Below are 25,457 nucleotides of genomic sequence, written 5' to 3' on the forward strand. Positions count from 1 at the left end.
CAGTGGGTAAGAGCAAGAGTTTATTTCCCTAGAAATCAGTGCCCCCAAGAAATATGATCCATGATGGCAAAGAATGTATCTTGTTCTTTGTTTCCTGTACCTAGGACAAAGCTAGGGAGTATAATAGGTTTCAGCCACTTTAAATCCTTGCTGATAGGACAAACATATATTAATGAAATACAAGGAAGTTATTAGGGGGTGCCTGGCTGGCTCAGTTGATACAGCATGCCACTCTTGATCTCGGAGTCCTGAGTTCCAGCCCCACGTTGGGTGTAGAGCTTAATTTAAAAAAGAGAGAGAGAGAGAGAAATTATTAGGTATTCAGTAAGTGCTGAATGAACACTGACCCTGGAGCTCTAAGATACTTAACCCTTACTTATCATCAGATACTTATATTAAAGCAAGCAAGCATGCTTTATTTCGTGGAAAACTTAAATTTTTTTTTAATTCCTGCTTCCCCTGTCAACCAATAGCTGTCAGCACTTAACATGCAGCTGAATTTAAACTACAGTTTACTTTACTCATATTGAAAATATGAGAATACAATAGCACAGATGTTGTCCATAGTAAGATTATTGACTCAATTTTATTTCTGCAAGCCAGATCTTGATCAGACAGATCTTGCCCATTTGAATAGCCAGCAGGAGAAGAAAGCATGGCCGGTCTTGGTGTGTGAGGTCCTCGTTTTTCCCCAACAGTAAGCACTGACCAACATTACTGGGTACTTCCTTTGTCACCCTATGAAGATGGAGGTCAGAGAGTAAGAATGAAATTTGTGAAATGAAATCATGATTTCACAGCTGCTTTCAGTCTCATTATAAGATTAGTGGTAGGAAAGCACAGGAAGATCTGATTTTTTTTTTCTTAAAAGCCTTGGGAATATTAAATTAATTTGAGTAGGAAGCATTGCCACCTCGCCTACTTTTAGAATTCTCCCACATTTAGAATTTCTCCCACTTGAGGCTGATAACTTTAACTCTTCTACAAACAGTGATCATGGTTAATTCTAGCATTTCTAGAGTTTAGGTCATGTTAAGAATGCAGTTTACCAAAAAATTTGAACAAAACTGACCCAAGAGATTATATCCACCAAAAAATATCTGCTAGGATAAGCAAATCATCTTTAACACCTTATACCAAGTCCCATCAAAACTATGACCACTCTTTATTCAACATCAGCCGTGGCATTCTCACCAGATTTTCAATGAAAGTTTCCTAAACATTACCACTATTTAAGTGCCAATTCCCTACAAATCACCATTTCTTCATCATTTTTTAGTTGTGCTATTTGTAAAAGAAACTTGCTTTGGATATTGTGACTCATATTTATGTGTTTAAGGAATTAAAAGTGAACAAGATTAGAAAATAAATGTATCAGTAACATTTTCCCATGTATTAACTAAAAGAAGGACTATGTAATTTTCACATTTCTTCTAGTGTGCCTTAGTGAATCTGCTTGAGAGTCTAGTTTTTTGTTTTTCTTTTAAGAATTGAGGGGGTGGGGGGAACACAACTCTGAACTTGGAATTCCAGGTCTGTAAAGACAGAAATTATCCATAATAATGTATTTGGTACCTGGACAGAGGAAAACAATAACTGTGTATACTGAAAAGCTATAAAAGAACAGACTCAAAAATTAGAATTTCAGTATGAAAAGACAAAGTGTAGAGAGGTGACAAATACAGCACTGGCCACCAAACCTCAAAATACTTGAACTAGAGAGCATCCCTTAAAGGAAAGAGCTCTGGGAAAAATAAAAGATTATGTAGTGGGGCTAAACAGTAGAACGATTTCAGTTCAAATGTTTATCAAATGTCTACTCTGGTCCAAGTTCCGTGCTGTCAGCCAGCTTCCTTAAAAGGAGGTAAGGTCAAAGCCAAGGACACTGAGCATTGTTGATGTGAAGTCGTTGAAGGGATTGCCCTTTATCAAGGGAAAATTAGAGTTTCTATGAAGCTTTGAAGGGCATAGTCATGGAGACAATCACCATGTGAAGTAACTTGCTGTTTTCACAACTGGACCTCAGTAACCTCAGCTAAAAAAGTGAAAAAGCTGAACTAATGGTCCTTGCCAGCTCCAGTTTTATGGATTATTTTATAAAAGAGCCGTTGGTGCCACTGTTAATGATACTTCGTGTCTGTAGGACTCTTCATTTAGTCTCAAGAACCAAGAACCAATATCAGCTGGCCCATCTTTTTCCTTTTTATGTCTCGATCCTTTACTGTCTGCCCAGACGACAAACACAGAAAACTCTGCAGTCCTCTGTTTTGTAGTTGGAGGATCAAAAGGATGGTGGCCCTCAGTGAGAACACTGCTCTGTAAGTTCTACCTGCATCACCCAGCACAACAGGGCTGCGAGTGTGAGGAGGAACAGACCAGACAGGGCTCCAAAATGGATGTTGGGATTTGGAGACCACTTGAAGCAAACGTAGGTCTAACCCTCCAAGGTACTGAGGGGCCACATTAGGATGATCTATGATTTATAGTTATGTCCTTTTACACAAAAGACTGCAGAAATTGAGGGAGGAAAAAAAAAATGCTCCGTAAACATTCTGGGACTATTTGTAAAACAGTTATGGAAAGGGTCAGTTCTCTCTATCCTCACTGTCTATTAGTAACATGAAAATGTAGATTAAAATTTTTTTAAACATCCAGAAGCCACAAAATACCATCTCTTCTGTGGTCTATGTTAGTGTGATTTTAGTTTCTTATACTTAGAATGGGGTCAAATGTAAAGGCTCAATTCGAACTGGACTGAGCAAGGAATCTTAGCATCCTCTTCCTGGTCAGTCCCGTGTGCCTCAGATCAAACCTGCAGTGCCCGTCATGGACACCATCTAGCCACAATCATCTTGCCTCCATGTGCTTCAGGATCAGCAACCCCAGGTAGTATCCAATGCAAGTAGATCTGGGAAAGCAGATGTGCACAGACCCTGGACCAAAGGGTTGAAGGGTTTTGAAGTCAAAGGTGAAAGGGAAGATTTTTGAGTTCCTCTAACCCTAAGCCAGCATGCATTTGACCTTGGTGTCCACCTGCCAACAGAACCTGGAGAAAACTTTACCATATGCAAGAAAATAAACAGAATCAGTGTTTTCGCATGGGGAGTGTGATAAAAGAGCTCTCCTGCTGACCCTCCACTTTTGTAATGTCCATCAGTGAATTTCAATCTGTCAAAATGGAGAGACCCAAGATCTAATGAATGATTCAGCTGATCCAAGGCTTGTATTTCCTTCCTTCAGCATCCATCCTCATTTGGTGTAACTTCTTGTACTAGTGTGATTAATTTTATGTCAAACCAGTTTACTTTTTTTAAAAGAAAAAGAATATGTGCCTATGTAATAAAGTCTACACACTGGCTAACTTTATAGAGGTAAGGTTCTGTTTTTTATTGTTCTGCTGATTATTGTCTGTAATACCCTTTTTTTGAGCTATGAAAACAAGCTATTAATAAACATTTTTAAACACAGTTTTTCACTATGGAAGATTTAATGAGGTGGGGCATAAGGAAAAATGTTTATTATAAAGAAGGCCCATCACCCAGTTAATATGGTTAATGATCATAAGAGGACAAGTTAACAAGTGGCGGGTTAACAACTGTTTATCCTAGTTTATCGCATATATAATTTAGTCAATTCAAGAGATACTTATTGTGTTCCTATTTTCTGGCCAATTCTGTGAGAATACGAAATTATGTAATCCTTAAGGTTTTCTTGGCAACAAGTGCATAAAACTATAAGTGAGAAATATAAAAGTGCATCATCAAATACCATATTTGCAATGTGCTCCTGGCATACGGTCAGGGCTCAACAAACAACTGTTCAATCGATTGATGAATCCAAATGGCTAATGTCAACGTAAACTCAGATGGGGGCAAAATCAATGTGGACTAGATTACCTGTAAGATCTTCACAGAAAAGATGACTTGTGAGACCTGGAGGTCTCCGTGGCAAGAGGAAGGGAGTTTAGAACGGGGAAGAGTCAGGTGGCGAAGGGGCATGCTGCATGCGTGGGAGGTGAGCCTGACCTGAGTGAAGGCCTCCTGCACATCCGCAGGTAAGGTTGGTAGCGAAGCAAGCTGAGGGAGGGCTTGCAGCTAGCCTGAGGCCGACTCAACCCAGTAAATGCTATGAAGCTATTTTAGAATCTTACCAATAAAGCACTATTCTACAAAGACTCCTCCATCTACAATGTGCCAGGTATTTTTGGACAAGAGGAAAGCTTAAGGGCAAAGAAAAGAAGGGTTTTTTTTGTTGTTTTGTTTTGTTTTCTTTTGTTTTTGAGTAAACAAGGAAAGAGAGAAACGGAGCTTTGTGTTTTATTTAGTTCAAATAGACCATGGACATCTTACTGCAAAATACAATGATCCATAAGGGGTCCCCTGTCATTGAGAGAACTCTGTCCTGAATAGAACACAGAACTGTATAGTCTAGCCAGTATGAAATTAATTGATACTGGTAACTGATAGCAGGTACACAGAAGGGTTAATGGCCAAATAACAGCGTGAAATTTTCTTAGCTGAAGAATAATATACTCCTTCCCCCATTCTTTCATCCCTATCGGCCCAGAGTCCTCTTGCGCAGGTTTTGAGACCTGTCTAGGTCCCACATGGGCACAAGGTTTCAGTCTGCGAAGGTCCCCCTGTACTTCAATATTCAAGTGGAATAACTATGCAAGTGGCTGTCTGAAGCCAAGGGTGCTCCCTAGTGTTCTTCAGGATTTGTGGGAAGACAAGCTGGGAATGAGAGGACGTGAAGATGAGAATTTAAATGTCCTCTGTATCATCTGTTAGCTCTTTTCCAAATCCCCCCCTCTTTCTTGATCACCTCTATTTCCTCTTTTTCCCTCCATGCTGGGCAACTTTCTCTATTCCCAAAACATAATACAAGTTAGCGTTATACTCCGGTGCAACCATGTGTCCTAAGGGTTGTAGATGCGTTCATATTTAATGCAGGCAGCCCCTCTCTCCATGCTGCCAGGTACTAATAATTCAAGTCTGATGGTGCAATGGATATTTACTGAAGGTTAGCAATTAATAGTGAGTACAGCACAAAGCAGGAAAGCACTTAAGACTCAATATCAGACATCCCTGCTCTGAAAGCTCACTGCTCACAACCCACTGAGGGAATCCTTGCTCAACATCTCTCTCCCCACCTCTAGCCCGAGTAAATGGAGCCAAGACCTCAAGTCCCCAAACTGTGGTCTCCCTGACTGCCAAGAGAAAACTGAAAAATTCTTAAAATCTCATGGTAAGTGGGGATTAAGTTCTAAAGTCATCATTCTTGAAAATCAAAGTGCCCAGAAAATAGTCCAAGGCATAAGTCTTCTTTAGTGAAAGTTGCCCTCTGACCCTCAATTAATTTTTCAATTTCTTCATTGAGAATACTGACAGAGTCATCACCGCCCCAAATCCTGGCCACCTGAACTATGTGTTCCAGTTCATGGCCAATGTGGGGAAGCCATGAACATGAGTCACAATTATTTCCTGAGTTTTACCAGTATGAATTGATGTTTCAGGCTTGATGGCATCTTTTCTCCGCCTCACAGACCCACTGAGTGGAATGGCAGACCAAATAACTTGAACAGAAGTATAATGAGAATCCTTTATAGTTCACTTTCTTATGCAAAGCAATTTTTGGTTCTACTCCATTGCATCATGTCATGAACCCACTGAAATATCTTTCCAAACCAAAGAGAACGCTATCCTAGATCTCCAAAAAGAACTTATATAAATTCACTTTTTAAAAAATTTAATTTTTAAAAAAATTACAGATACTATTTTTAGAAGAACTCAGAGCTGAAATACATGTACTTTCCTTCCCCCCCACAGTCTAGGTCAACAGAGGGGACGAGGTAAATCTCTTCTATACCTGTAGAAAGCAAACCCCAGGGGTTCCTTTTTTTTTTTTTTTTAATCTTGTTTCACCTCCCTCACCTCTTCTTCTCTTCCTCTCTCTTCTCCTCACTAAACACTATAAAGTCCCAAGAGCCTGGAGTAGTGTGGTGGGCACTGGTGGGAAAAGGAAGATATCCCAGAGACTGAAATGGTCTCCAATTATTTCTTACCAGATTGAACTCTTTCTGAATAAAGCGCACATCTCGTCTGCCACCTTTTAACAGTTGTGTGCTGCCTTTTAATGTTTTTTTTTTTTTAATTTATTAGGTTTATCCTCCTTGTTAAAAAGTAATCATGACTAAAAGAATTAGTCTTCTGGGCATGCAGCAAAAATGCACCGAAAGCCACAGTAATCAGCAGATCTAAATCAGCATCCTCTTATCTATGCTACTCTGCCACCTACAGGAAGGTTGTGAGTGGGTCATCTCACTTTCAGGTGACAGCAATGACTAACATATCTGCAAAGTACTCTTCTTTGGAATAACTGCTAATCAATATAGTAGTCATTCAAGAATGTTTTGAAACACCCATTCTGTGTTCTGTTAGGTTTGAAGAGTGCGGAGGTGAATGAGACATTCAGCCTCCCGTGAAATAACTCCTTCAGAAGATGGTTCGGATAGGAAATGCATCATCAAGACCAAGGGTAGCACATTTGACAACTTCATTTGAATTACAAAAGGGCATCCCGCTTTCTGGGCTGGTAAAGCCCCACATTAGAACACAGAGAATACTGCAAGTAGATCAAGCACGGGGTTTCACCTCTGCCTTCTCATAAGAGTCCTTCTGTGCAATATAAGAACTACACAACAGTATGTGGCCTCCTTTGTTCTGTAGCTGGTACTTAAATCATGAGCTTATGGAGATCTATTTTTTAAAAGTAGGCATGAGGGGTACCTGGGTGGCTCATTGGGTTAAAGCCTCTGCCTTTGGCTCAGGTCATGATCCCAGGGTCCTGGGATCAAGCCCCACATCAGGCTCTCTGATCCACTGGGAGCCTGCTTCCTCCTCTCTCTCTGACTGCCTCTCTGCCTACTTGCGATCTCTGTCTGTCAAATAAATGAATAAAATCTTTTTTAAAAAATTAAAAAAAATAAAAGTAGTCATGAAAGGGGAGCCTGGGTAGCTCAGTTGGTTAAGCATCCAACTATTGATTTCAGCTCGGGTCTTGTGTGAGTTCAAGCCCCTTGTAAGTTTCCCCACTGGGTGTGGCGCTTACTTAAAAAAAAAAAAAATAGACATGAAAATATCTGGAGCCTAGAATTTACAAAAACATAAATCCATACATAAGGAAATATAGATGTAGTAACAATGTTTTAATATTTCATTTTAATCCCTGTATCAGTGGACATAGACGAGGAGACGAGCCTACAAGAAACAAGAAAGATGATGTCTAAAGGGTTTGAAGGGAAAAAAGAGGAGCCACAAATGGAAAAACCAAAACCAATGAAGAGGGGATGGCTGAAGGACCTACACTAGAATGAGCACACCCTTCATCTTGAAACTTTAGGAAAAGGTGATACATATGTTTTACACAACCACACGCAGAAATGTTCCTAAGAATGGCTCTGGGAGGCAGCCCCACGTTGGTTCGTGCTAGGCAGCAATATATTTGCAAGCAGTATTTCACATGTGCTTAGAAAGCTGCGTTTGTCATGTGACTACAGACTATTTATCTGGTGTTACCATCATCTTCAACAACAAAAACAATAAATGTTTGGGGGCATTCTTAAGATCATCAAAAATAATTGGTTTTCACTAAGTACATTAAAAAGTTTAAATATTATCATTCTTGCCCTCAGGAAGAATTATATATAGCAAGGTAATGTATAATGCAAGGTATATACAAAGAGTGCTGAAAAAGTGGGGCTAAAATGACGGATTTTAGAAATTTGTGGATGAATTCAAATGAATTATTTCAACCAGGGAAAAGATTTTGTGAAGGGATGGGTTTTGGGCCAGCTCTTGAAGGAAAGGGTGCCACTTCCAAAGGCAAAGTATGGCATGGTGAGGGGGTCAGGTGCATAACAAATAGTGGGAACACCGGTAGGTAAGTAAGTAGGCAGAATTAAGCATAAATGGTGGATTTAGATAGGGTCAGTATACCTATTTGACGAGAATAACAGAAACAAAAGTGGCTAACTATGACAGACTATATTTTCCTCAAATAAATGCAATATATACCAATATTTCCAGTCCCAGATGATTTTCCAGAACCTTCCAGCCCCCATCAGACTGTGGAACCTATTTCCTTGCCCCTTGAATCTGGGTCTTCAATGGTGGTCTTATGAACGCTCCAATTAGTAGAGCACAGTGCATGTGATGCTATGGGACTTTCAGGGTGAGGTCATAACATGATGCAGTTTCTGTCTCCTTTTCTCTTAGTTTACTCACCTTTCCACCCTGGCTACCATGTTTTGAGGGAGCCCAGGCCACGTCCAGTGACCATATGTAGGTGTCCCACTCAACAGTCTCAGCGAAGGTCTCAGCTGACTGCTAAAATCAATTAAGACACGTAAGTGCGTGGAGATTCTGTTGTTTTCCAGCCCAAAGACTTCAAGCCTTCCAGCTGAGGCACCCGATGTCACAGAGAAGGGACAAGCCATTCCTGCTGTACTCTGTCCAAATTCCTGATCCTCATAATCTATGAGCATAATAAATAATTGTTTCCGACCAATAATTCTGGGGTAACTTGTTAAGAGCCATAGTAACTAGAACAATAACATTGAGTAATTACCAAATGCCATGTACCTGTTTGATGCCTTATATTTTATATTGGTTAGCCATTTCTGTATAACAAACCATTCCAATCCTCAGTTGCTTAAAACAATAGTTCTTGCTTATTAAAGCTCACATATCTGTGGTCTACTGAGGCCAACCTAAGCTGGGCTCACTTCGGTTCGGTGCTGAATGTTTGCCTCGAGCTCTGCCTTAGCCTCGGCTTGGCTGGGGCATCTTAGTTTAGGGCAGATCCATTGTATGTATCTCTTATCCTCCTTTGGAACTGACAGGTTTGTCTGGGTATGTCATTTTCATGGAGAAGCAAGAGCACAAGAACAAGAGTGGAAATACTTAGGCTTCTTAGGGCCTACAGTTAGAAATGGCACACCATTGCTTCTACCAAATTCTGTTGGCCAAAGGGACTTCCATGACCAGACCGAGATTAACAGGGAGAGAAATCAGATCCATCTGTTTAGTATTACTGCAAAGTCACAGGCAGAGGGTGTACACATAGGGAGGGGTGAAGAATTAGAGCTGTTAATTCAATCTATTGCATAATTATCCAATAAGTACCATTATCATCCCCTTCCCATCCATGTCATTGAGAAACTGCAGCACAGAGAACTTAAATACTGTGAATTAACAGAGTTCCTGGCGCTTTCAGTGACTCGGCTGCTCCTATGGCTGGCTCATCACTGCAACTGTTTAAGAGACCAAAGTCTCAGATGATGTCTTTGCTTTTTAGGTGTTAGATCTCAGCTGGCTGCAAGAGTGCTGGGTCGTCTGTGCTTCCCACCTTAAACCAATTCCTGACCTTCCTCTAGTTGGACCTTAGGATCACTTTGCCAATGAATGTTTCCATTAGCCTCAGGAACCACTAGAAATCCCAACTGTTCCACCCATCACCCCAATTCATCCATGAATACAACCCCTCTTACGCTGCTCTCTAGCTCCCTCAAAATTTCCTGTGCCTCTAAGACTCAAGACCTGTCATCAGTACTCTTTACCTATAATATCTTCTCTGAACAGTCCCTTCACTCCCATCCACCTTCAGACTGAAACACTGGTATCCCCTTCCAGCCACAAGCTCCCACTGCCCTGCAGTCCTTGCAACAGGAGGTGGTTTTTCTCTCTTATACCAGATACCTGTGGGCTTGAAGATGAAAGAGGAGAGAGTTATCCTCTTTGCTTCGTAACTCATTCTCCTTCCTCTTCAAAACTTGGATCTTGTTCATGCTATCAGACACTATAACCCCAAATATTGCTATCTCCTTGACCTTCATACAAAGCTTAATTTAGCTTATTTTGGAAGACTAACTTGACCTGGGTTATTTCTCGATTGTGTCTGGAAATCACAAGCAAAACTTGAACTGGTTCCCAAGGTTAATATGAGGTCATTACAGACCAATTCCCTATTATTTAAGAAAATTCTATTATAACCAATCACTGGGAAGTATAAATAACCACTGCCTTCCCACTATATAAACTACCCCTTAGAGAAGGGACCTTGTCCTCTAACCATATACCCTGAGGCTCATTCCATGTTTTAGTCTGAGTGCTCCCAGTTTGCAAACTGTATTTTGGTGTGTGCACAATAAACTTTTATGAATTACTACTTGGTTGTTCGCTGGTTTTCTGTCATATATGTACTTTTGACAATAGTGACTTGCCGAGGCCCAAGGCACATGGCTTACTCTTTAGGAAGATGTTCCAAAAGTTGCTCACATCACCTCTTATATGCATTGGATCAAATGTAAGCACAGGATGACATTTAGCCACAAAGGAAGATCAAAATGTAATCTCTTGCTGGGCAAGACCAGCTAACACTCAGGGAATTCTACTACTAAGGGAAAGGCAAAAATGGATATTTGGGAGCAGTAAGTAATCTCTATCACATTAATTAAGCCTACCTACTCTATGCCTTCCCACAAGCAGCTGACACCAGAGAAAAGCACCACAGCCATGATGACTCTTATCCTAAATCTCAAGAAAGCAATTGATTCTCCATAACAATCCTATATACTTTTAAAGATACCCTTGATGTTGTACCTGCAAAAAATGACTAATTCATATTTTCGCCTCTTTTCTCAAAACTTCAACAATTCCTTCCCACTTTTTACACTGCATTCTCAGCTGATAACTTTCCCTTGTATTTTACCCAAAATTTTTAAACAATCACAGGAAATTCCTTTCCTTCCTACCACCAAATCTATCAACTTACCTACACACTTCCACCACCAATTCTAACTTTCTTTCTTCTCATCCTCTCTCCTTTTACAGTATATGGATGCTTCCTGCTCCCAGCAAAGATGAACGCCTCCCTTTTTGCTCTGAAGCCTATCCTCGCTGGCCTTTCTCAAAGAGTGATGACTGCAATAATATGCAATTTCTCTTGTATCATTATGAATTTTTTTTCCTCATTGACTATTCCCAGAAATAGTCTCTAGCAAATCCCATCTTCAAAAAATCATTTGAGGCAAGGATTCTGGGAAGCTGGTGGAGTAGGAAGTACGAGGAATCTTGTCTCCCCATCTAGACAATCCATTGCATTGACAGAATCTGATACAACCTGTTGGAATGCTGGAGTCTATTGAAGGCTTGCAATTTCCAGGCCAAGGCTTGGACGGTAAAGTGCAGTTAGGTTCAGTCAATGTCTGCTCTTAGCACAGAAGCAGCTACCCAACCCCCATCTCCCAGCGCAGGCTCTTGCAGGAGCAAGAGCAGACACAAAGGACCCTGTCCTCCCAATATGAGAAGTCTGTCTTCCGACTGCTGATTGCTACTTCTGACCATGGAGATCACCATTTTCTCACTTCATCTTTTCTTCTCAATTCACTCCAATTTGTCTTCCGTCTCCATTACTACACTCTAATGGCTTTTGCCAATGTCCTCTGACTTGGCAGATTAAGATCTTTCCTACCTTCTCTTCTGTGCTTCTTGGCAGCATTTGGCAGCTTTACTCTCTTCTTACAACATTCTCTAACCTTGGTATCCACACCCACCTTCCACCCTGGCTCTCATTCTCCTGGTTTGTATGCTACATCGTTGCGAACTCCTTCTCAGTTTTGGTTTGGTTTTTTTGTTTGTTTGTTTAGGTTTTGTTTTTTGGCTCTTTCTCCTTGGTCCAGCCTCTAAATGTCAGAATGCCTCTATACTCTCTTCTTACACTCTTCACAGCATCTCACGCATCTCCATGGCTGTAAGTACCTATACATGCTAAATGATTCCCCAATATTTATTTCCAGGTCAAACTGCTGAGCTCTAAACTTGTATTCAACAGTTTATCTGATGTCTCCACTTGAATGCGCAACAGACATCTAAACCTAACCAGAACAATTTTTATCACCTAAACATGTCTATCCCTCAATTTCCCCCAACCTGAATGAACGTGACATCTTCCCAGTTACCTAACAGAAACCTGGGCATCATTTCTGATTACTCATTTTTCTAAAATCCCATGTTCTACCCAATGCAGGCCTTACTGGAGCCCTTTGCAAAACACACAATGAATCTATCTCTACTCTTCTCACCTGAATTTCTACAAACGCCTAACATATAATATTCTACTTACTTCTCTTTTCTGTTGTCTGTTTCACCAGCCTCATGAGATTTATGAGTGAAGGGAATTTGGCTTGTTTTATCTTGTGCTATACACTCATAGCTTAGAATAGGGCCAGTTGCTTAATAAGTATTCACTGAATAATTGGAAGAAAAGTCTAGTGGGAATCAGACATGCAAAAATTGAATTATACATTCTTTTAAAAAAATTTTTAATTAAATTTTTTTTTTAAAAATTGTATTTATTTATTTGACAGAGAGAGACACAGTGAGAGAGGGAACACAGCAGGGGGAGTGGGAGAGGGAGAAGCAGACTCCCTGCTGTGCAGGGAGCCCAATGTGATGTGATGCAGTGCTTCATCACAGGATTCTGGGATCATGACCTGGGCCAAAGGCAGACGCTTAATGACTAAGCCACCCAGGTCCCCCTATAATACATTCTTTTAAATGGGAGTATGTACAAAATTGAGAAAGGAGAGTTCCAGATCTTGGGAATTAGACACAGCTTTAGTCTTTCTTTTTGGATGAAAGGAAAATAAGCTAAGAACAAAGAACATTGTGAAAATATGTCTTAATATTCCCATTAAAATGCCTGTTAAAGCACAATACACAAGTAATTACATAAAATATTACCACTTTCCAAGTAATTTACAAAAATAAATATGGAGAAACAATGATGGGGCAAATAATGGAAGGAATTAAAGCTTCCAGGAGCTGGATTTCTCTAGAAAGGAAAAAACATAAGTGGAGGAAGACATTGTTAAGAGTGTAATGTGAAGAAAGATACAGAAACAACTTTTTTAAAATTCCTTTTTCCGGAGCAATGAGAATGGAGATGGTCTCAACTTTACAGGACAGCTATGTGGGACTTGTATAAAGTCAGAGAGAGAGTGGGGACAACCTATTACGGGTAGCTTGTGACTATCGACTAGTATTTAAAATGTAAAAATCCTGAGACCCATCAACTCCATTTCTACTTATCTATTCTACAAATGCAATAGCAAAAGTGTATAAAGGAACATTCACAAGGACATTATTGCAGCAATGTTTAAAATAGCACAAGGAAAATAGCATAAGGAAACAGCCCTATTCTTTGGGTACCCACAGAGGGGGCCGTTAAAGTCATCTGAGAACATGAAATTTACTGGTCTAGAAAGAGGTCTGTGATATACTGGGTCTATGAAAACGCAAACCGAGCGCCTGGATAGTGCAGCTGGTTATGCATCTGACTCTTGGTTTTGGGTCAGGTTATAATCTCAAGGTTGTGATATCGAGCCCCATGTCGGGCTCCATGCTCAGCATAGAATTTGCTTGAGATCCTTTCTCCCTCTCTCTGTCTCTCCTGCTTGTTCTCTCTCTCTCTCTCAAATAAATAAATAAATAAATCGTTTTTTCTAAAAAGAAAAAAAGCAAGTTGTATATAAAATTTAAGGCATGAATCCTTTTTTTGGTAAAAAACAAAGTGTACTTATATTTATCTATCTAGCGGTAGAACTATCTATCTATCTATCATCTATCTATAGCCAGAGATGCTTTGTGAACATAAGAAAAAACACATGTGTGATCAAAAGGTATGGCTGGAAAGGCAGAAATACACGGGCTTCATATATTCTTTTATATAATTTTTATTTGATGGCTTTTGGTAATTTAACTTTTCTTGTTTTATTGTTGTTTTTCCTCTCCAATAAAATATTTTTTGAATGTCATGATTGGTTTGGGAAAAAAAAATCAGTGGCTAAATATGGAAACTAAGAACATAGAGATTTTGAAAATGGTCTGTATTTGATTATCACTATCCAATCACATTCTTTGAAAGTCAGACAGAAATTCTGATTTCATTTTTTAAGCCAATATTGGAAAGATGAAAACACCTTAAGGGCACTGAAAAGAGGCTATGTTTGGTATTCTGTAATTAGTCTATTAAAAAGGAAAAAGAAAAGCAAAGGAACAGTAATGGAGACAATGAGAGGCAAGAGGGAGGGAAGGAGAAAGGAAGGTAAGTTCAGGGAAAAGGGGAGACAGGAAGAAGGATGGGGAGACAGACCGGAAGAAGAATATGGAATTGATCAAAGGGGAGACAGGAAGAAGGATATGGAATTGATCGTATTGTTCACTAAAATTTGAGAAAATTAAGAAGTGATTATGTAATGAATTCTATCCTTGGAAAGTAAAACAACAGTTAGTGATAAATATCCCTAAGGGTGTGCAAAATATATGAAGAAGAAATGAAACACCACTCTACATACTGTGGGTTCCGAGTTCTGTGTTCTATCTGGGCTCAGGTGTATTTTGTCCTCCTGTGCCCAAATGACAGTATCGATTGTCTTTATCACATGCTACAATATATCTGAAGGCTGGAAAATCTATCATTTCATTTAACATCTATTGAGGAATGGTAATGCATTCTACACTTGGCAAATGAGCAATTATATCTCTTGACTAGAGATTTATATAAGGCCTCTAGTTTTAAACAGTCTGAGTCATTTCAGGAAATAGATGATTTTCAACAGATTTAAAACAGAAATCAGTTATTCAAATGACTTAACCTCAAAGAAACTGGTGAAAAATTTACTAATTCAGAGTATAGTATGTGTTCCATCTCATACTTGGAATTGCTTCTTTGATTCTAATTTTACAGATGGAAAAAATAAACTCTTACACATCCAAAAGAGAGGATGGCTTTGCTTAATTGGTAAACTCAGTTCAGAAGGACATTCTAACTCACATTTTCTCCACTGCTCAACGTGATCAAGACAAGGACAAAATGGAACCTATTTCATTTTCTGTACCAACAGCATTCTTCTTGTTGTTGTTGTTACGGTCTTTAATACTTACTGAGGACCTACTTTGTGGCAATCACCATGCTAAGAGGCTTTACATGGATTATCATTGCACAACTCTCTAAAGTAGGTAATATTACTAAACTTCCACTTCACAGATGAGGTAACTTGCCCTTGGTCATTGCAAGAAAAAGCATCTTAGTGCACATGACTGCAAAGTCCACACGCTTGGCTACTTGCTAAACCACTATACCTTTCAATGTATACTGTTGTCTCTTCTGATTTATTTTTGTGCAAAGACATTAGCACATGCCCAATTTAATATTTTTTTTTATCTACAGAATCAGAGGTATGCCACTGGCTTATTAGGTAAAATAGAAAGGATTCCCCTTTCTAATGGTCACCCTTTATTTTCTTGTTTAATGAAAGCATGATAATGATAAATGATAAATCCAGACATAAATGTTTTGATTATAAAGAATCTTGCTAGAAAATAACTGCTCTTGACAAATTCAGTAATTGAGTAGATGCTACTTAAAATGGGAAATGCATGATTTTCAGTTGATGTAAAAACAGAAAAATTAATTATTTAAATGATTTAATACATGCTTCTTGATGACACTTTTATGAAGGCAATTTTCTTAATCAGGGAAAAGTCTCAGTTTCAGGTCTCAGTTTTGCACAAGCTATAGCTTCTCTACTCCCAAATGAAGTTTAATGCATTATATAATTAACATATATTTGACAAACTTAAGGAGCAAGGTGAATTGACTCAAAACCTTAGCATTTACCTGGACTGATAATTTCTTATTCCTAAGACAGGTGGAAAGAGCCTTGAACTTGTACCTCTAAAATTTCACAAGTAAACAGCAGTATGACCTTGGACAAGTCACTGCTGAAGGTGAGTCTCAGTTTCCCATCCACAGCGAAGGGATTATATTACTTATCTCATTGGACTGCTACAAGCTTTAAAGGAGGTACCCTGTGATTAAAGCTTTTAAAGTAAATCCATTATTATTATTATTGCTTCTCATCTTGGCAGGAACACAAAATGGCAAATTCCTCATTTTTTTTTTTTAAGCTCCATTTTTTCTGTTTAATCATCTATTATGTTTTGCCTGCTGGGTATCTCATTACCTTGAAGAAACATCCTACAACATTAATCCAGAACCTTGTTCACAACAAGGTATTTGAAATGCACCCCTCGATTTTCTCACAGGAAACTATTAAATGGAAGACCAGTACTCCCATTCTGGCCTGGAATCTATGAGAGTCTTTCTACCCCCTCCCTTTTTACAAGCTGTACAACCTCTACTATCAGAGGAAGGTAGATTCTGAAGAATTGAAAATGGTCCATCTAGTTCCAGTTTACATAATAATTCTCTAAGACAGGGTTTGTAGATAAACTACAGATTTTATTGTGTTTTATTAGAAAATTATCTATGTAGAATTATGTGTCATATCAGAGGCCTCTATCAAGTTGAAGATGTATAAATAAGAAGATAAAGTTGGCATGTAAATCAAAGATAATTTGGGGGCACCTGGGTGACTAAATCGGTTAAGCATCTGCCTGTGGCTCTGGTCATGGTCACGATCTCAGTGTTTTAGGATTGAGGGAGGTGGGTTTCCTGCTCTGCAGCAAGTCTGCTTCTCCCTCTCCATGTGCCCCTCCTGCGTTCATGCACTCCCTCTCTCTCAAATAAATAAAGCCTCTAAAAAAAAAAAGATTTTGTCTTCTAGAAGAATGCTTTTATAAATACATCAGTGAGCACCTTAATTTTCACCATTTTTAACTGTCTCAAATCACAGCTATTGAACTTGTGAATCAAGATAAGGTATATATGGCTGAGGTCCAAGAATCAGAGAAAGAGATAATCCATGTAATTAAACAGTGTTTACTTTTATAACACAATACCAGGCCTTCTTGGGGATATGAACTGTTTTTTGACTGGAAGACAAGCCATCTGGAGAAAGAACCATCACTGATTGTAAAATAAAGCTTCACAGGACTTATTTTTGACACTTTACATGAATGATTTCATTTAATTCAGTAACTCTAATTTCATCAAATATCCAGTAAATTACAGATTTCCAATTGTGTCATAACTGTCATTTCTTTTATGGTTTACTTGAATTAGGATTCCAGTAAGTTCCACACATTGTGATAGATTGATATGCCTCTTTTAATCTGCAGGTTTCTCTCTCTCTCCCTGAATTTATTTGTTGAGAAATTGGACCAATTGTCCTCTAGCTTCCCAGCGTCTGAGTTTTGCTGACTGAATTCCAGTTTTGTAGTTTGTGATGTCCTTGCCTCCTCTGTATTTTTTGAAAATTGTTAGTTGGATCTATAAGCCTAGTCAGATGCAGGGTTTCTATTTTTGGGTCGTGGCCGTGAAGGTAAGACTACCTTATTGGTGGTAGTATGTTCTTCATCAGGAACCATATACATCTGGTTATTTCTCTTTTTGTGATGTTAGCAGATGCCAGTGTTTAATGCCTCCATGTCAATTCATTAGAGGCTGTGAAATGGTGATATTTTATCGTTCTTTATTCACTTACTAGTCGGAATACTTCTTTACTGAGAAACTTCCTCTCATCTACTGTATTAGTTTCCTGAGGCCATTGTAATAAATAACCATGAACTTGGTGGCTTAAACATAACAAAAATTTATTCTCATGCAGTTCCGGAGGCCAGAAGTCTAAAATAAAGGTATTGGCAGGGCCACATTCCTCCCGGAGGCACTAGGGGAGAATCTGTTCCTTGCCTCTTCCAGCTTCTGGTGGCTGTTGGCATAACTTGTGGCTGCACCACTCCAATTTCTACCACCGCGGTTACATTCCCTTTCCTCCTCTTTTTGCTCACCTCTCTGTATCTCTTATGAGGACACCTGTCATCAGATTTAGGACCTACCAGGGTAATCCAGGATGATATCACAAACTCCTTAACATAATTATATCTGTAAAGACCCTTTCTCTGGGGCGGCTGGGTGGCTCAGTTGGTTAAGAATCTGCCTTCAGCTAGGACCTGATCTCCAGGTCCTGGGATTGAGACCCGTGTTGGGTTCCCCTGCTTAGCTGGGAAGTCTGCTTCTCTTTCTCCTGCTGCCCCAACTTGTTCTCTCTCTCTCTCAAAAAAATAAATAAAACCTTAAGTAAAAAAAGAACTTTTTTCTAAGTAAGGTAACATTCACAGGTTCTGAGGATTAGGACGTTTTCTTTTGGGGGTCACATTCAATCCAAGACACCCACAATTTGGTACTCGGTAGTACAGTCCAGATAAGTGCTCAATTAGTTTTCTTCATTTATCACTCTTCAAAATAAAGAGTTAATAAAGAGTTAATTCCCCACCATCCTCCAATAGTGACCAATTAGAAGTTTCATTTTTAAGTAGTATTATAAATTAATGGATTTAAATATTTGATGTACTTCAACTTGCTATTAAGTTCTATCCTATTGGAACTCAAAGCGTCTCAGCTTTGGCCAATAGGGGCCTCTTCATGTTGGCTCCTAAATTCTCTCGACAGGACATGAGCAATCTTTGGTGTCTTCTGTTATGGGTTGAATTGTGTCCTCCAAAACAGAGATGTTGGAATCTAAACCCCAGTAGCTCAGAAAGTGGCCTTATTTGGAAATAGGGTCTTTCAAAGACAGTTAAGTTAGAATGTGGTCATAAACCCTAATCCCACAGGACTGGCATCCTTACAAAAAGGGGAATTTGGGACACAGAGACAGACATGCCTAGAGGGAAAACAATGTAAAGACAGGGAGAATGCCATGTCCAGATAGAGGCAGAGATTGGAGTGATGCAACCATAAGCCAAAGAACACCCAGGATTGCAGGCCACCACGAGAAGCTGCGAAGATTCTTCTCAGAGGGTCAGATAGAGCATGGTTTTGCTGACACCTTGATTTCAGATTTCCAGCTTCCAGGACTGTGGGAAAATAAATTTCTAATCTTTAAGTCACCCAGTTTGTGGGACCTTGTTACAATAGCCCAGGGAAACTAATACATCTTCCTTGTGATCTGTATGAAAGGATATTTCATTTTGTATTAGGTTGGGCAATCATTGGCAATTTCATCTGATTCAAGCTGATATTTTTCTTGCTCAGATCTTGGAATCAGCAATATCTGCAAGGAGGCTTGATACCTTTTACTGGAAAATATTTCAAGATTATTTCTGGGAGCTAGAGATGCTCACAGTTGCTAGATTGGTTACTGTCTTTAGACTCTTTCAGAGCTATGTATATTTTACATGCTAAAACATTGGATTTGGGTTTTGTTGTTTTTTAGAAAAAAGACATTTCTTGGTCTTGACCTGGAATCAGAATGAGACATTTCTCTAAGGAGTCCCAGTCTTGAAATGCCATAATTTAGGCATTAGGTGTACACAGTGCTACTGGGTTGGTTAGTTCTAGGCCTTTTCAGAGGCAGGGTAAAAAACACAACAAAATGGACCATGACGCTTCTTTTTTTTTTTTTTTTTTTTAAAGATTTTATTTATTTATTTGACAGAGAGAAATCACAAGTAGATGGAGAGGCAGGCAGAGAGAGAGAGAGGGAAGCAGGCTCCCTGCTGAGCAGAGAGCCCAATGCGGGACTCGATCCCAGGACCCTGAGATCATGACCTGAGCCGAAGGCAGCGGCTTAACCCACTGAGCCACCCAGGCGCCCCGACCATGACGCTTCTAATTCAAATTCAGGACTATGGAATTTTTACTTATCCACTTGTACCTTACATCTGCATTTCCTTTCTCCAATGCTGGGAATCCTGGTTTTCAAGAATGATTTAAGATGATATCATTAGAACATTACTCATTTTATTTATCTCACATTTCACATTTAAAAAGCCAGAATACATGTACAAACATTATCACATCAATACAAAGAGGAGTGGAAAAAAAACTTTCATATTTCTTCTTGTTTTTAGAAAATATGTCCTTACAGATGTATAATCAAATTACTGTTTTTAAACAATATTTTATTTATTTGAGACAGAGAGCACAGTGGTGGGGAGGGGGAGAGGGAAAGGGAAAAGTAGGCTAGCAGGAGCCTGATGTGGAACTGGTGGGACTCATAGGACCCATGGCACCCGATCCCAGGACCCTGGGATCATGACCTGAGCTGAAGGCAGGATGCTTAATGTGCTGAGCCACCCAGGTGCTCCAAATTACTGTGTTTTAAGGTCACTTGGAAAGGTTCCTCTCTGTGTGTTATGAAATATATTATTAGGTTTATTTCCTTCATTTTATTTTAGTTTTGAGACCAATTATAATTAATCTTATCTTATAAATAAGTTTTATTTTCATTTTGTAATTAAGTGAATAGGTTTCCAGAGTAAAATATAAAGAACATATTTAAATAAGCCTAGTTTCTATACCTGCTCTCATCATAATATTTTCTACTTGTCCTTATAGGTAACTTTCCTTTAAAAATTTTTGGTTTATCTTTCCTTTTTTTTTTTAATTTAAGCAAGTGTATGTACACATATTTTTATAGTCTTTCTTTTCTTAAATGGTAGCATACAAGGAACACTTATCTCTATTTGCTTTTCTCACTTAACATTGTATTCTGTCCATAGTGGTATATAGAGATATTCCTCATTCCTTCTTACAGCTGTATAGTATTTCACTGTGTGCAAGTACCATAGTTTATTCAACCAATCTTCTTATATGGACATATCAGGGTGTTTCCTTTCTTTTGGTGTTACAAGCAGCCCTATACTGAATAGGTCTGGGCATATACCTTTTCATATTTTTGCTACTATATCTGTGGGATAGAGTCCTAGAATTGGCATTGCTGGGTCAATAAACAAATTCAAAAGTAATTTTGCTAGGTATAATTGTACACATGTAACCAAGCAACCTGATGAATTCCAATGATACTGGAATTCCTTATATCCAGTGGGATATATCCTTATATCTAAATTGTATCCAATGATCATGAATTCCTTAAGCCTTTAGCTTAAAGCTAAAGGCTTAAGGAATTCTTTTTTTTTCCCCCCCCAGATTTATTTGAGAGTGAGAGAGAGCACGCGTGAGCAGGGGTTGGGCTAGGGGGTAGAGGGAAAAGGAGAAGCAGACTCCCTGCTGAACGTGTTGCTCAGCATGGGGCTTGATCTAGGTACCCTGAGATCATGACCAGAGTCAGAGATCAAGAGTCAGAGACTTAATTGACTGAGACACCCAGGTGTCCCTTGGCTTATGGAATCTTATCTTACAACAGCATATATTACATTTACATACAAAACTTATTCTGTATACTCACCACTTAAGTTATCAAGATTTAGCCAAACTTCTCTGGATAAATTAATCATCAACCATAGGAGTGTTCTATAGAGTGTGTTAAAAAGAACATCCCCTTTTGATGTTGTTGACGTAACTTACCGTTAATAATAAAAACGTCCATCCAATACTTACCAAAGCACTTTCTAGTACCTTTGATCTTACCAACAATCCATAGGTGGTGGTTACTATTTCATCTTATCAAGCACAGAGAAGTTTAGTTACTGCAGAACGTCTCACAGTAAAGTAATGGCACTGTCAAACATGATTGCACAGACTCTGCACTAAGTTATTTTTGCTAAGCCACCACTAACTGCCTTATATTTCCATATACAAAAAATAATTGCAAGTAAGTTGCTGTTTTAAGACATGAAGCAGCAATTTTAAACTGTAAGCGAAAAGGAAGAGAATAGTGAAAAAAAATAATTTAAAAAATCTCCTCATATGTATAAAGTCATTGGTGTGGCTAGTTATTTCTTTTTATACACTGCATTATACATCAGTGCATATGGAAATCAACAGGTGTTTTTTGTTTTGCTTTTATAAAGACCTAAAAATATATGAATTCTGAATATATTTCTTTTTGTTAGTTCTGAAATACATCAGTGCTTTTAATATATTGAATGAATGCTATAACTATGCACTATACAATAGGGACTTTCACTAGGATTGGTAGACTTGAATTACAAGATCTTCCCTCTTCACTTCAGTGTTCTCCCAAAGTGCCCAATACTACAAGGGCTGCATGCTTCCTAAAGACACCAGATAATTACCCCTTTATTGATCCATCTATCTATCTATCTATCTATCTATCTATCTATTATTTAAGAACATGGAAACTGAAGGTAAGTTACATAATGAGATTTTAGTTCAAGCTAATTTCCATGAGCAGTCTTTTTAGATTTTTTTTTTTCTCTCTTGGCATTGTTGCTAAAATAGTCATTTGCAGAGCAGAACATTTTACTGTTTGGACATATAAGGTTTGGTGTCATTTTGTTTATGGTATATTAAAATTTAAGCACTAAATTTTTCCATTGCTTCTTTTGTTTAGCAATTATTCAGTGTTTAGGCAGAATATTAACATTAAAAGGAAGAAGTAACTTGCTATCGTACAGTACAAATCACTTTGAAGTAAAAAAAAAATAAATAAAAGATGCATTACAAAGAAAGAGAGCACTATAAGTTTCTATCTGTTTAAGTATATGGCTGTTACAAAGTTTGAGTTTGTAAACTGAATATGCAGTAAAATGATTCATGATTCATACATGGTACAAGGAACAGCTAAAATTAGAAAAGTTATTCAAGCTACCCTTCCCCAAGAAAAAGTTCAGATAAAAACAATTTACATATAATGCTAAATCTAGTCTTACATGGGAGGAGCTTTCTATTCACAGATTTCCAGTTTTGTGAATTAAACAGCTGTAGTCTCCAAATTATCCAGACCCACTATTTTGGTGCAAGATCAGGTAATGTCTCTTTCTGTAACTAAGGTGGCTGGCCCACATATGTAGTGATTGAAGGCATATTACAACATATTACAACTAAATGAGGAACAGAAAACTAAATTGGAATGGAATCCAGGCACAATGAAAAGAGAAGGGAAGAGATCTGGTTTAATATTAGTTAAGTGCTTCAGCACTGTTGCAATTTAAAGTATGTACAAACAGAGGCCATCTCAGAGCCTCTAAGAAGTAGGAAGATCTTAAGGAGTCCAGGACGGGGTTTTCTGTCTTTTTAATCCAGTAACTGTGTTTTGTTACCAGGTTCAATCAGAGCAAAATGGTGACTAATCCCATTGTAATAAGTCTGTGGAGAATAAATCTCATACATTCAAACCCATGTTTTGTATGCAGTGGTCTTTATCTTAACTGATGGCAAAACATTTTATCATTTAGTTAAGACTATCAAGTGGTGAGAGAAGAAAATGACGTGGAAGGTGAGTGATTCCAAGTGCAAATAGTTGGTAGTATGCATACATAAAGAGGTAAAAAGAAGTCCTAATTAGTGATGAAATTTACCAGTAGTGGTACTGTTTAGTACAACTTTTCCGGCTAATGGTCACCTGAATATTAAAAGAATTACAAAAGGTGATAGAATCCAATTTTTATGTATCAAGAACACTAAGATTTTCTAGGACGGCTTTTTAAGTGCCTTCACTCAGGAAGCTGTGCAGGGAACTGAAATGCAACTCATTTAAGGCAGGTGGTGTTAAAAGAAATCTCAAAATTGATATTCTCTATGCCCATCACAAGCATACCCACAACTTCCCATTTTTTGAGTCTTAACGGCCTCTGCTTTCTCTAATTTCTTCCTTCAGGTCCTGGCAGGTTGCATCTTTTTCCTCTCTTTGGTACGTTGTCTTTGATATTTTTCAAAAATGCTCTCAGCTGCATCCAACTTCATTTCGTTTTGCTTTATGAGGATAAACTCCCTCACTTGTCCAGACTACATTCCATGTTTCTCAAAATTCCTAGGGACAAGAGAATTAGGTACTGTGAGTTCTACCTTCTAAACAGAGCATTCTCTGTTCCGCGTGAAATGTTGCCATAAAGGCGGGATTTGCCCGAGTAGAGCAGGTCAAACGCCTTCTGATTTATACTTCAAGACATGGACTTTTTTTGCCCGCTCTCTCGCAGCGAGAGGCCACGAGAGTTGGTGGGTCAAGGGGAAGTATTTCAGATGTTAGTCAATACACGCAGGACATATGGTTACAAAATTTTGGCAGTATTAAAAAGAGGTGGTGGTGGGGGAGAACGTTACGTGCTGTCATAATCCGGTAGCTCGTATTTTGCTTCGTTTCGTTTTGTTTGGTATTCCCACCACCGTTGTAAGTCACTTAAAGTACTAGTAGGCTAGTAGATGGCCGAAACTTGGGAAACTTGAGCCCAAAGACTTTTAGCTGTACTGGGGAGACAACTCAGCCAGTTCAGGGGGTTACTAATCCTGAAATGTGTTAACAGTGGGCCCAAATCAGATTTCTTCCCCTTCAGGAAGACGCACACAATTTTGCTGGGAAAAGGCCCACCCTTCAGGAGACGAACGGAAGCCTCAGAGCTTGGAATCACTAACTCAAGCCCTGAGATGACTCCGCATTTAAAACTCTGCCCGGAGTCCGAGCACTCCCGGGGCCGGAAGCGGGAACACGTGACAGGTCCTCTGCAGCCATTGCTAGCGAGGCAGGAGCCACCACCCCTTCCATATTTCCTAGCTTCTCCAGCTCAGGGAGATGCAGAAACACCTGACAAGAGTCGGTCCCAGGTAACTCTGGACTCCAGGGTCACCAGAACTCACGTCTTCTCCAGCAGTGCTTTGCAAGTCCCTCACCCTAAAAGAGCTGTGGAACACTTCCGCCTGGCTGGCAACCACGTGATCACGCGAGACTTGGGGAGTCGGCAAGCGGACAGAACTACTCCAGTTCCCTGGCTCCGCCCGCCCAGCACCCTCCACGGCGCGTGACGACGCGGCCCACGGCGGCCTCCGCCCCGGCGCGCCTGCGCAGGCGGCTCTCGCGGTGTCTCGCGCTCAACCCCGCCCACCTCTGCCCCCGCCCTTTCCGCCCCTCCCTCCCCCTCCGCCCTGTCTCTCGGCGGCAGCGGCGGCGGCGGCGGCTCGCGCAGCTCGTTGGCTCACTATATAAAGGGGAGAAGCGGGCGGACCGGACGGCTGGAGCTGCAGCCGGTGGCGGCAGCGGCGGCGCGGGGAGCGGCGACCGGTGGTGGTTTCCCTCCTTGGCGCGGGGTGGGGAGCGGGCAACGCCCCCTGGACCCCAAAAGGGTCGTGGCTTTTTTTTTTAAGGGCGATTCTCGAGGTTTTTAGCTCTGGGAGGACTGCCCCCCTCCTCCTCCTCCTCTCACCGCTCCCCTCTACTCTTTCAGGATTCGATTTTGTTTGAAATTTTTACCCCCAATCTTGCGGTGGCTTGGGCCACCCTCCGGGTGTTTTGGTTTTCTTTTTTCTTTTTTGGTTTTGTTTTTATCTTGTTTTCTCGGGCTTGCCCCCCTCTTGTTTGTGTTGTGTGTGGAAATGGCGAACTCGGCAAATACAAACACCGTGGTAAGGACGTGGTTTGGTGGCCGGCGGGGGCTTCGTCCAGGCGGCAGCAACGGCCGGAACGGGCGGGGGCGGGGACGGCGGCGACTCCCGGCCTCTACTCTCCTCAGCCACCCGCGCGGCCGCCGCCGCCGCCGCTTCCCGCCTCGGGCGGAGCGGGCCGGGGCGGCGGGCGC

The 25,457-nt window shown here is 39.9% G+C and overlaps 1 protein-coding gene and 1 long non-coding RNA gene across 2 annotated transcripts in view; one reads left to right on the top strand and one right to left on the bottom strand.

Moving 5' to 3' along the window:
* Nucleotides 1-25,457, bottom strand: part of LOC132000123 (uncharacterized) — a 27,182-nt gene continuing 1,725 nt past the window's right edge. The window contains exons 2-3 of the long non-coding RNA XR_009399184.1: nucleotides 8,286-8,387; nucleotides 1-278 (exon numbers count right to left, since the gene is read on the bottom strand). This is a non-coding gene — a long non-coding RNA (uncharacterized LOC132000123). The remainder of the gene's footprint in view (nucleotides 279-8,285; nucleotides 8,388-25,457) is intronic.
* GTF2A1 (general transcription factor IIA subunit 1) overlaps nucleotides 24,815-25,457 on the top strand; it is a 44,115-nt gene continuing 43,472 nt past the window's right edge. Inside the window, exon 1 of the mRNA XM_059373586.1 lies at nucleotides 24,815-25,284. Within this exon, the coding sequence (XP_059229569.1) occupies nucleotides 25,255-25,284 (30 nt within the window). The 5' untranslated portion in view covers nucleotides 24,815-25,254. The remainder of the gene's footprint in view (nucleotides 25,285-25,457) is intronic.

The sequence above is a fragment of the Mustela nigripes genome, chromosome 13, assembly GCF_022355385.1.
Source record: "Mustela nigripes isolate SB6536 chromosome 13, MUSNIG.SB6536, whole genome shotgun sequence".
Taxonomy (NCBI): domain Eukaryota; kingdom Metazoa; phylum Chordata; class Mammalia; order Carnivora; family Mustelidae; genus Mustela; species Mustela nigripes.